The sequence below is a fragment of the Linepithema humile genome, chromosome 2 (genome assembly GCF_040581485.1).
Source record: "Linepithema humile isolate Giens D197 chromosome 2, Lhum_UNIL_v1.0, whole genome shotgun sequence".
Taxonomy (NCBI): domain Eukaryota; kingdom Metazoa; phylum Arthropoda; class Insecta; order Hymenoptera; family Formicidae; genus Linepithema; species Linepithema humile.
This window is the reverse complement of record NC_090129.1, coordinates 21,731,590-21,744,261: the sequence shown is the minus strand read 5'-3', so window position 1 is coordinate 21,744,261 and position 12,672 is coordinate 21,731,590. Positions and strand designations below refer to the sequence as shown.

Sequence of the window (12,672 nt, the reverse complement as noted above, 5' to 3'; positions counted from 1 at the left end):
CGTGTGAAATAAAAACGTACGATAAAATATATTTTTTGATTCTGAATAAAGTCCAAATGTGAGACACAAAATATCATTTGTGTTGTAATATAAAAATGTCAAATTAAAAGTTTTGAATCATAAAATAGCGATTAAATTATTATCTATTCATTGAAAAAAAGTTTAAATATCTTGAATCTTCGCATTTAAAAACTCTTGTTAAGACGCTAGAATTAATTCCAACATTATAAATGGAAAAAGAGTCGCGTACGCGATTTTGTACATAAGTGATGTGTTGCTCGTTAAGACGAAACACGGTACGTTATTTTGAAGAGCAACCTCTCTAAGAGAATCCCTCAGAAAGCTCCTCGCCAGTGCTCCGGTAATTGAGAAACAGCCATCGGCCGCCGTAAAGCGTAACATAGAAAAATACGCAGTGCCCGCGGCAGTTTCGCAGGGAGGCTTTTTCCCGCTCACCCGAGAATAACTCACGATCGGTCGGTGATCGGTAAGGGCGGGAAAGGACGAGGAGAGATCCGGGGTCTCCATGAAATCTAGCCCCTCTGAGAAGATATCTCTCGTACGAGACCGACGATAAATCGAATGACTTATTATCGCGAGCCGTGTAATCTCGGACTCACGAAGAAATGTGCGAACCGCGCCATCGGAAATAGATATGTCGCTGGCCGCGGACTAGATCTGACCGCGTACCAAAAACACGACGATGAATTTTACATCAGCATGAAGGCTGAAGTTAACAGATTTTCGATCGAAAATTAAATTGGGACGCAGACGAGAGCCCAGGAAGAACCCAGAAGCTGCCCATCGTTCTCCACTTACCGCGCTGATTGATTTACGACTGGCACAACGCAACGAGGGCGAGTGAAGCAATGATCGATCAATAAGGATCACGGTAGGTTGATAATGAAAAAGTAGAAGAAATTTTCTGATTATCTGATAAAAAAAGTAGCAGACGAAAGAACAACGAGATATAGATAGCCCGCTGTAGAGCGGGTTACATTAGCGGGTTGCATTTCACATTATTATCGTATCATAATTATATTTCCATTCGATATGGATACGGGGAAATTATGATATTCGGTAGTATGATATCCTGATGTAATACTGGCAATAAATATAATAATATTTTATATTAGATATGTTGGCAGAGAGAAATATGATCGCGCGGAAAGATGTACACGTTTGCCGTAAAAATTTGTCGAAACTCTTAATGCCCGAAACATCTATACCGAAAAGATCTTATCGCTTTCTCGGACGACCTTTAACACATGAGCGATGATGGCGAAAGATATTAATGTCCCGACTTCGTCTCAACGAACCAATAAATTCCGAGTTTAAATCCAGCGGTTTAACTTTAGTGCTACCGAACGATCAGCACACGAGTTCAATCGTCGCACGATATTTCGCCTCAAAATGTTTACGGCGGAACTTCGGTATTCTCGCTGACTTATGACTCCGCATATTTTTCCGCCCGAGTGAAGTCACATTTAACTTTCTAACCGTTCGTTTTGAGTGCACGTTGATCACAGATTGAGACAGAAGAAAGAGCTCCAGTGTTAAAATATTACTTCATTAAAGTACATAAATATCTTTTTTCCCTCCTTTTTCTTCTACTGCGATTGCGCAAAGCAATTTTCACATGCAAATATTTCAAAATCACAAGGATTTTTCAAGAACGCTTGCTGCGAAAAAGATTCGAATCCGAGGTTAATGAGAGACTACATTTTCTTTTGTTATTACGGTTGGTTTTTGTTTCAGCACTGATTACGGCAAAGTACGACGAGACCATTTTCTCACGAAAATCACGGCGAGTTCGATTCCTAATGGTCCAAACACGTTACCGCGGAGATTAACGTCGTAAAATCCGCAGGGAAGCCAACATGAGCTAAAAACTTTGCTATAGCTGTCCAGGACATGTCGATGTTTTTCCGAGGGAGTTCCTCAAATCGTGCGATTTAATTCCGACAGAGTCGTACCATGTGCTGCTACGAAACTTCGTTGACCGAACGAAATGCAGTTTTGTCGCGGTCGAACGCTGATGCGCCGTGATGGCAGGTTCGCACCTAGTGCACCGCGGTTGCGGTGATTCTATTATACGTTGCACTGTTACCGAACACGCGTCACCCATAATTATGATTGACGAACCGATTTATTATACGTGTATGCACACCACTTTTAGTGTAATCAGTTATGCGCGAATTATATAAACGGGAACACATTTCTCATGTATTATATGTATAAACTATATGTATAGCAATCGAAACGTGAAATGCAAATTGTTAATTTAGGAGTCTAGTTAAAGCTAGATACCTAGCATATGATTGTATTTTAATTTATTATTAAAGAATATGTCATTATCGCTATTAACTTCAGTATGATTTTTTTGCAATTGTTATATTTGATATAATTACCGATGTGAATAATGCCAATTAATTTTTGCTGTTATTCACGCGTCTATCGACTAAAATGTCTGACTAGTAGCAAGAATGGTGTTAGAACACACTCGCGGGAGTGTCGTTCATTAAATTATGTACTCGTCTAAAGTTATTTTCGGATTTCTATATCAGGAAAGAATAATCGGACGAAGTGACACGGCTGGATATGGTTGATAAAAGTCGCGACGTGGAGAAATCGACTCTGTGCAAGTCTGTCCTTGAATACTAATAGTCGAGGATACATTATATTTATATTCAACTTGATTTCTCAATGATACCGCATTGATAATAGAAAAATTCAAGATAAAAATGCGGCAGTTGTGTCATCGTTGCGAATTAAGTGAATTACGCAATTGCGCGCACATAAGTAATGAAGACATCAAAAATCAAACGCATTCCATAATCATACAATTAATTCGATTTTTTCGTCAAAAAGGATCAATTACAATCATATTTATCAAAATAGGAATGTTTGGTTTAACAAATACGTAAGCACAAGGTTATACCTGGATTTTGGAGCTAACCACCGTTAAACTAGTCTCGTTTGTAGCGCATCAGCGATCAAACGTATTATAGGTAAATCGAGCGCTTTTCAGGACCATCGTTGTCACATAAAAGTGGATGCACGTTAAAGCGTTTTGAACGAGAAAATTCAGACGCGTTATTAGAAAAAACATCTCGACAAGCATATGTATTTTACAAAAATCTTGCGGATTTCCGTCGATCATCACTGCTACCATCATTTGCGCGACTGTAATATTCGATATCTCAGTGCTCGTAGCTGACTAAAGACCACACTGGACTATTAATCGTTACAATATCGTATCATCCAACCGACAAATGTAATGGGTTTTTGTTATTCGAATTGATAGTTTCATAGCTCCCTTTCTCGTCAATACCTTCAAAGTCGTTGGAAGAAATATATCACTCGTGCCGTTTCATCTCTGAAGCGGTCCGCACGAGCGATAAAGAAAATCATAACGCGAGTAATATCACGTTACAATCTCCGTCGTAAAATATCGAAAGTGCGTTGCAAGAACTTACCTTGAGGTAGGACGGTGAGCAAGAGGACTATTTGGAGACCGGCGGCGACCGTATTATAAAACTTTATTCGCAACTGCGGTAGACCTCTTGTCTGGTGCGCCATGGCAGATGAATTTTGCAGGCCCAGGTCGAGGCTCGACACCGACTTGCCGATGTTCTTCTATCCGGTCCCGACGTGCCCCGCCGTGACCGTGATGCACTGCACAATTTTGCGTGTTCACTTCTACATGCAGCAGTCACTGCCGCGAGTGTCGCCCGAAAGCGCTTTATCGCCCGCTGCGTCACTGATTATCATCATCATCGTGCGGGATGTCACGAGTCGAGTTCAATTCCGCGCGAATCGTCCGCTAATCGATACTCGATGCCCTCGCTAACGCACCTCCCGACTTCGCCGTCATAACCAAGCGTTCTTCCGTGCTCCTCGGTTGTGCGTACTCGCGAGGTCCCGGTCGCTCAAAGGCGGCGGCGTTTTTATTGTTCGCAGAGAGAACGCGCTACGTTCGCGCGACAGTGCATCCCAGCGTTTCGTGCATTCTCGCGGGGGATCCTGAAAATAATAATTTCGTACGTGTGAACGACCCCTTCGTGTCCGCTTTTTATCGCGCGCGGCGCCGTTTCGCGGCATGCGCCTGCATCGCCTCGTAAATTCGTTGAAATTGCTTTTAGTCGTTAACACGCGACAGAATGTTCTCCCTATGAATGCTAATGTTTGTTATTATTACTCATCCATGTTTTAATTACAAGCTTGAATGCTTGTCCAACGAATCGTGCATAAATTTTAGAATTAGTCTGGCTGAAAATTAGTCCAGATTATCAAGATGAAGTTATTCTAAATACATTAAAATATTTTTCGGATTTTTAAATATTAATAAAACTTTATATATAAAAAATAATAAAAAATACAATATTGTTTGACTTATCACGGCTCTGGAATGCTTACTATAATTGTTGGATTTATGAAATTTCAATCAAACAACAATTTGACTTTAATTCATAAATTACTGAAATTTTTATCGAATATCTATATCTATACAGAAATTGGATTTTAATAAAAGTATTCGTAATAAATTTGATTATAAATTAAAATTAAATTATATATTAAAAGGTAAATATATTAGATGGTTCGAGCACCATTAGTCGCGAAATAATGAAATAAAAACTCATTAGAATAGTATCATTTTCTGCTATACTTCTCGTCGATATATGATGACTACAGCATTACGAGCATTATAGCATAGTAGATTTAGGTATGTTTTACAAGCCTAGTGGTTGATTTACTATTTCACTATGAGTAAGAAGAGATTTCTCGTATTCCCCTTGGAAAAACGTGCCGTGACTGAAGACGATCGGTTTTGCCAAGCCCCGTTATCGTAAATTTTCTATCTTTTTGGTGAGACCGAATGAATTATTAATATAATTGAAAAAGTGGCATGTGCAGACTCATAAATCGATTTCTGCTAGTTAGACTAAAAATAGTTCTTACGTCAAATAATTCATTAATACTGTCGCGAGAAAATAAGCGCAATTACACATATATTCGATGGAAGACATATAATTCATATAAAACTTATAGGCTTATAATTTTGAATCATGGAAAACTAGTATTGTGCAGTCTTATAAAATACAGACGATTATTTATGTTTAAGAAAGAAAATAATTAAATTGAGAAAATAATTAAAGGAACATAATTAAAATACAAAAATGAATAATCTTATTATTGGCTTGTGTTTGAAAAATATGATGCGCGAGAGCGCATTATAACGCGTCTTTGTTCTCGGGTATTTACTTCTATGCAAAAGTACTGGATTACGCAGAAGAGGAATGCCTTGCACTTTGTGGCAAAAATATGCGAATTAATTAACTGCAACCCTTTCCGACCAACCAGTCATTGATCACGACTCCAGCATTACGATGACCTATTTATCGGATTCACGAGGGAGGGTGCATTAAATGGCACGCCATTACCGCGGTTTCTATCTATCGACACAGGTAGCAATTTTTTCCATTGTCCCGCACGCCTCAGAAGCAACAATGGCGCGAGTTTTAATCTCACGGGAAATGTGTCTGCGGAGTTTTGACGCCGCGACTTGCGCGAGTCGATAAGAACGTACCTACGAGTGTACTACGGTATCGTTCGTGCGATATCGTTTGTCAATTACGCGCACGTCACGAACGTCATTGCGTTTGAGCATGCATTCGGCAAACGTACTCGCCCGACTCTCCTTCATTCGACACGTATGAAAGAGATCTCGTTTCGAGCATTTCGAGAGCTCGCACCTGGTTTACAGGTGTCCGTGGCGACTACGTTCCTCGCTACCGAATGTTACTGCTTTCTCCCACGCGGCGGCGTCCATCGTTACGAGTACTCTCACCCCGTTCTCGACCGGCACCGGGGCTCACTTCATTACTCGCATGCACCCACCACGATTTAACGATTCAATTCGAAATTTCTTGCGGTAAACGCGCGGATTTGTGCGAAAAACTTCTCCTAAACAAAAACTGTAGCAATGCACCGTGAATAAATTCGTGATTTCAAAACTCGGTAAAGCGTGCAGAGGCGATGACTAACTACAGCACGGCAACAACAACGCCGCGGTACTCTTTTCACGATTGGCTTTTCGAATCGCGAGCACGCCACCGCGATTTCCGACCTATGTACGCTCTTTCCCGGCGGGCTTTGAGAGGGGCGCGGGTGTGTTATTGCGACTCTTGGCAGCACCACGGACCTGCGTTCGCGGCCTGGCCGGCGATCGTCTTCCTCGTCTCACTACAGTCCACCGTGCGTTCCATCCTCCCGCGGAGCAGCACCACCACCTCCGCCTCCTTCGCTGCCTCCTACTTCACCGGAGCGCAACACGGTGTTGCCCGGTATCTAGGCAACTTCGCGGAGCGTGGTTGCTCCCTCTGTCAGCAGCCTGTTCCACGTAGGCAACGAATTCGCCGCTCTCTTCACCGTTTTCGCTCGCGTTTTTCGCCTCCCGATTTCTCTTTCCCTTTTCCCTTCGTTCCGTTCTCGCACACTTTCTCGTCGCACTTTCTTCTCTTCAGCAGCGATCACGCGTTCGCGCGAACGTGCATTCTCGCGTATCCGCGTTCACCATCGTCGCTCCTCCTGTCCTGTTGCGGCTGTCTCTCCTTTCACGCCACACTCCCATCCGCCTTGTCCTCGTCGCTCTACGTGCAGCTTCTTGCTTGAGCTTCTTTTACCCGCAATTACTTTCACCCGGCCAAGTCGTTCCTCTTGCGTACACGATTTTACCTCGCATCTCGCGCGCACCGGATTCAACACGAGCGGAATACGAACGCGAGCAATTCGTATATACCGGTTACAACGGCTGCGGCGACAAGCACGACAACGGAGACGATAAGACGACGCGTACTCTACTCGTACAGGCCGCACGCACAGAGAGTACGCCACAAAGTTCGGCCGAACGTGGCAACTCGCGCTAGACTGAGACGGCGGCTGGCAAGAGGGAAATGATGGAAGATCATAGAGACGGGAATATAAAGAAAAAGAGATGGCAAAAGATAAGAGAGATAAAGAGAGAAAGAGAGAGAAAGAGAGAGAAAGAGGGATTCGATACACGGGGGATGGAGAAAACCGCCTCGTCCCTGCGAACGGGTGTCCGAACCGGAAACCGAAACCCCCCTGAAAAAGGAGGCGGTCGGGGTCGTGTACGAGCTGCCGGTCGAGCTCTCGCGACTCGCAGCCACCGCCGCGATATAGACGCGAGGAGCGCTCCCCACGATGGGCATAACCCTCCTCTGCCACCACCACCTTTGGAATAGCCACCCTCTCCGTTGCCCCTACCTCCCATGGCCGCCTCCGGTTCCCACCACGATTTCGCGGGAGGCTGCGGACTGGACCAGCACGCAACCAGCGTGGCCCCCACCATCATCGCGAGTACCGGAGGTAGTAGAATCGGGGGTGCGAAGGCAGCGGCGGGAGGGTGACACCGCGGGGCTCGAGGGGGCGCGAGAAGGCGGATGAGGCAGGCGGAGGAGAGAACCGGAGGACAGCATCCCCGAAGCCCACCCCACAGATCAATATTGTGCCGTACCGTGTACCGGAGAACTCATCTCGTCTCTCTCAAATAACAGTTGCGCGTCGTATGCTCCGTCTCTCTCACTCCCTGACTACCCCCTTGCGAAACCCCCGTAGCTCACGGCCGTTGCCGCGTGTTGCGCGCTCACTCTGTCTCTCTCCCTTCTCTCTTCCTCCCTCTGATTCCCTCTTCCTCACCCCCATTCTCGTCTTCTCTCTCAAGGGTAAGCGCGCGCGAGGGTGTGCGTTGATTCCATCGCGACCGTCGTGAACGATGCTGGAGCATGGTCCAAGTCCGCCAAGGGGGATTAGCCTCAGCGGTCGAGATCCCAGGGACGGCATAGTTTCGGTGCGCCGAGGGTGCCGACATGACAGGAGGATAAGTAGAACGCGGATGAATGCCGAGGGTTGACGGATGAATCGATTGTTTCCGAAGTTGCTAAGAAAACGCGCGTATCTAAGACAAGGCCATTCAGATGGACGATTGATAGATGGACAGAATGTTGTCAGATTAATTATCATACGTCTCGCACGGTCTCTGAATCTCGATTAAAGGTTTTATAAAAGAAAAATATGTGATGGCTTTTTCTGCAGTCTTAAACGGATCGAATTGCGAACCAAATATAAAGCAATATCTTGATTATCATGTAGATTTAAATTGAGAAGTATTTATATATATATATATATACGGTGACTTTTTTAGCGGTTTAAAAAATAGTTTAACAGTAAAAACTATATTTTTTATAAACAACAAGTTTAAAAGCTTATAATTCACTCCATGCTATTTGAAATAACAAATATATAGCTTGGCTATGATATAAATTAATATACTACAAATGAATATATGCCTTTAAAAATAACATAACAAGTACAACATCGAATTGACATTGTTCTATTGATTTCTGATTATTTTTATTTAATATCATAAGTGATATATATCGAATTGAACGAAATTGATGTTATATAGGCAGCTTCTTTACCAATAGTTGTATACTAAAGAGATTGTAGGAAAATCCAGCAAAGCGCTTTTGTCAGTCAAAATTTATAATTTGATAAAAATAAACCGCTAAAATTTAATAATTTTCTCAAAATAATCTTTACATTATTTAGCAAAAGTTGTTTGATGAAAAATGAATGAATTAATCTTCATGTTCCTACATAAATGTAATTTCTTTATATCATTGTTGATAATTTCTATTTTCAGAAACGTTCAACGGCACCACCGAGTCATGAAAATGCAGCAAGTCCACTATCTTTACAGTTAATAATGCTATACTAAGTTTTAGATTTACACAATCGCCATCTGCGTGCATTTTAGAGTTGAAATTGCATTCTGTTATATTGAATAATTAAATCAGTACGTAAAATGTTTTTTTTTTTCTAATCTGCTGTTGTTACACGAATATGCATTGAACAACAGCGTCGTATACCGATAGCATTGAAAACTGGCTATGCAGTTCCGACTCTAAAGTGCATGCAGGTAGCAGTATCGAACAGCAGTGGATAAACGCCCGACGAAAACGTCGAGATAGTAGTTCTCAGATTTCTCTTGGTATACTATTATCTACCAAACCTTTACGAATCCATCTTTTCAGGAAGAAATATCGTAGTCGAAAAGATAGATTTCTTGCAAATTTTCTATAAAATGAGTTTTTCTCGCGGAAGATATTGTATATTTCTCATATATGATAATTCAAATTGAAATTTTATGTATGATATATTATCAAGACCATATTTGAAATGTATTTTCTTATCGTCTGTATGTTATTATAGGTATAAATTTTGGTATTTTATAATTTAAAGAAATATTGATTATTTAATTCAAAGTTCTACAAAATCGATTTAATTGACGGAAGCTATATATATAAAATATTTAAACTTACGATAGATATCAAAAGTATAATCAATAAAATTTATTTATTCATCAAATGTACTCATTAATTTTACGTAATAATATGATTTAGATAAATTACGTTAATAATTAATATCTGCATAACTGTACCTAATAACACTGATTAAAGTTCTCATTATACAATAGAATTGCAATTAATAATTTGTAACCAGCCACAAATGACAAACTTAGGCAAGTACATAAATAATCTAATTATTATATATATAGCATTTTCCTAAACATCATTCTGTAATTATAAATCATAATTAAATTATTATTCTTACTCCTCATGTATGTTGTAAAGTTGCTTGAAATACCTCACATAAATGTACCGTATAATGTATTTAATGGGACATTATCGTTATAAGTATCCATCGCAAAGTCCATGAACGAATAATATGCTGATTCAAGGATTCGGCATTTTCCTTCATATATACGAGGTCGTTTACTCATTGTTGTAACTTCCTTAGAAGCCATTACAAAGACGCGTGTGCCCCCCCCCCCCTTCATTCTAAGATAATTCGGCTGACACAAAGCTGCAGCTACCCAAAGTTCACAGGAAGAAGAGAGGGAGAGAAAGGGAAAGAGAGAGACAGAGAAAAAGAGAGAGGGAGAGCGGGCAATTTGCCATACGCTACATTAAATTTCACAAAAGCGGGAAGCGCTTGCCGCGCCAGTGTAATCACTAATCAAAACTACGTTTCTAGAGCATGTCAGACATCGCGTTCGTTCCCGTACCATTTAGAGCAACATCGAATACAATTACCTACCTATTCAGTATGCTAATTACCGCGAGACGCCGGATGAGGTAATATATCGTCAACTTCATACCCGCGCTGTTTCGAGATGGTCAAGGCTGAGATTCGCCTCCTCGCTCCCAAGGAAACAATGCGCTCATAAATCTGCGCACACCGACAGATTAATCGGCATAAAAAATCATTGAGATGCAAATTTTTGCGTGCTTCAAGTATACTTTCAATCCTTATCCTCCTCATTAAAAATTTCTGAGAGAGAGAGAGAGAAAAAGAATGTAAATTGCAACAACTGATTGAGATTAAACTAATTGAGACTAATTGAGATTAAAATTGAGATTAACATGAATATTAATTTCATGAAAAAAATCACGACGTTCATTAAAAGCTGCTGAAAGTGTCTATCGAATGCGTAAAAAAATATTCGTAAAAATTTGTTCGAGTATTATGACGACCAGCAAGTGAGTCTCTGGCGGCCTTATGTTCGAAATGGTCAAGGCTACAAACGAGACGGACGAACGGGCACGAAAAATGAGCGATGTTTGTAGGACGCAGGTATACAAGCAGGAAGGGAATGGTTGCACCTGGCAAACCCGAGATAGAACCCGAACTCACGCCTCGCAGGACTCGTCTCTCTCTCCACGCAATCCGGCCCATCCCACTCTCCGCACGGTCCATTCCTTACAGCCGGCCGTCCCTCTTTAAGATTCAGCCTGCTGGCCATGCACTCGCCCAAAATAACAGAAATTGTGGAGAAATCAGCGTTCCCTACGGGCCATCTTTGTGGACCATTGTGGCGCCTCGAGGAGCAACGAAGCTCCTCGACGAGGCGGAACACCATTGTGTATCAGCGAGTTTTCGCTCCTTTGGATCGCTCTCGCATCGCCCAAAGATGGTTTGACTTCCGCGCCCTATTCAATCTCATTGCACTTTAATGCCGATTGCACGAGGCACCAGGTGTCACGGTAGCGATCCCCCTTTGACATATCGCTCGTTCGCTCATTCGCTCGCTATCGCCCGTAGACTTTTATTTACGATGCACGACGAATTCGATGCGGAACGCTCGGTTAAATGCGCACGGGGACAAAGTACTCTCGTGTGCGCTCGAGGGGGTGAAGCAAAACCGCGTACGATCGACCCGGGGGGTTCTCTCTACCCGAACTTTGAGGTCAAACATTCGACGTTGGAAACGTCTATTTGGGTCACTCGGTTCGCGAACAGATCACTCGAAACTTTTGCGCAATTGACGTATCCGGGACGGAATGTGTGCGATCTGTGCAAATATGTGTTTTCCACGCTGCGCTTCGGATGAAACGGAAATGTTAACGCCTTCACCTATCCAATTCGGTCGCGAGTCTGCAGTCGATACAGCATGTTATGACAGAAATGAAACTTCGAAATTGGATCTCTGTTATAATAGAGATAGAAGAGGAAATTATGCGCAATTATTTTTCATGCAAATGTATTTCAATCTTGTCTAATAAATGATATTTTAAATTAATCGAAAAATATTTTAAGAACAGATTATTTAACAAAGCTCATGTTTTTTTTTAGCAAAAACGTCGAGAGAAATCATCATTTGACACTTTCCAATTTTCGAAAATTCCGTCTTTTGATAAATAAACTTGGAATAAAATTTCTATTAAAGTGCTTCTGAAATCAATCGAGGAATAAAGTTTCCTTATTCATTCGCATAAAATTTTTTTTGCGCAAAAAGTTGCTATATAACGTTGCACCTTCATATTTGCATCCTTTTTTTATAAATTTTATCATAAAAACTTAGAAAAAGTTTTTCTCATAAAAAAAAACGACAGAATTGATTAATCAAGAGAGAGAAAGATAAATGGATTAAAATAAATCTAGTGCAATGTTGCAGTATTAGTCATCAAAGTTAAAGTGGGTTACTTTTTCGAGTTAATCAGTGTTACAATCAGCTGACTTCTTACTTACGAGGTGATAAATTATTTCGCGAACCTCTTGCGATGCTTGGCCGACTTTGATTATTATAGAAACGGAATACGATTAACTTTGCACGTATACATCGGAGACTTTTACGAGCAGTGCGAAAGTGCACGGGGTACGGTGCTAACCGCATTTATTCTTGTCTCACTAACTCCTTTCAGCTGTCGCGTGTCACAGCGATAAAGTTTCTCGGGGCAGAGCACACCCCGCAAACGTCCAGGTTTCTGCAAAATTATGCACTGTGTCGATGCAGATACGTCACGACAGGGCTGCCTTTATTGATTGCCAAGGCTTTTCGGTCACGCGAAAGACGCAATTTCGAAACATCGGCTAATTTCGCCGAGAAAATTTACATTTGCGGTTCAATAATTAACTAGTGTCAATTATCCCATCTGCGTCCCGCGTCGGATGATATTTCGCGAGGGCACGTCTTGCACACTATTCCAGTCAAACGGAATTAAAAATGTGTCGTACGTGTCTCTCGGTGCCGCGTTGGATATGCGCATATTTACTCATACCGTATAATTATTGCCAAGCCGTTTA

General features: G+C 41.7%; 1 protein-coding gene across 7 annotated transcripts in view; it reads right to left on the bottom strand.

The window, feature by feature from the left end:
* nAChRalpha6 (nicotinic acetylcholine receptor alpha6) overlaps positions 1-12,672 on the bottom strand; it is a 226,308-nt gene that overhangs the window by 204,390 nt on the left and 9,246 nt on the right. The window contains exons 1-2 of one of the 7 annotated variants that reach the window (XM_067350768.1): positions 6,206-7,299; positions 3,480-4,026 (exon numbers count right to left, since the gene is read on the bottom strand). In XM_067350768.1, the coding sequence (XP_067206869.1) occupies positions 3,480-3,582 (103 nt within the window). In that variant the 5' untranslated portion in view covers positions 3,583-4,026; positions 6,206-7,299. The other 6 variants (XM_067350766.1, XM_067350767.1, XM_012364472.2 and 3 more) reach the window with 6 other exon arrangements.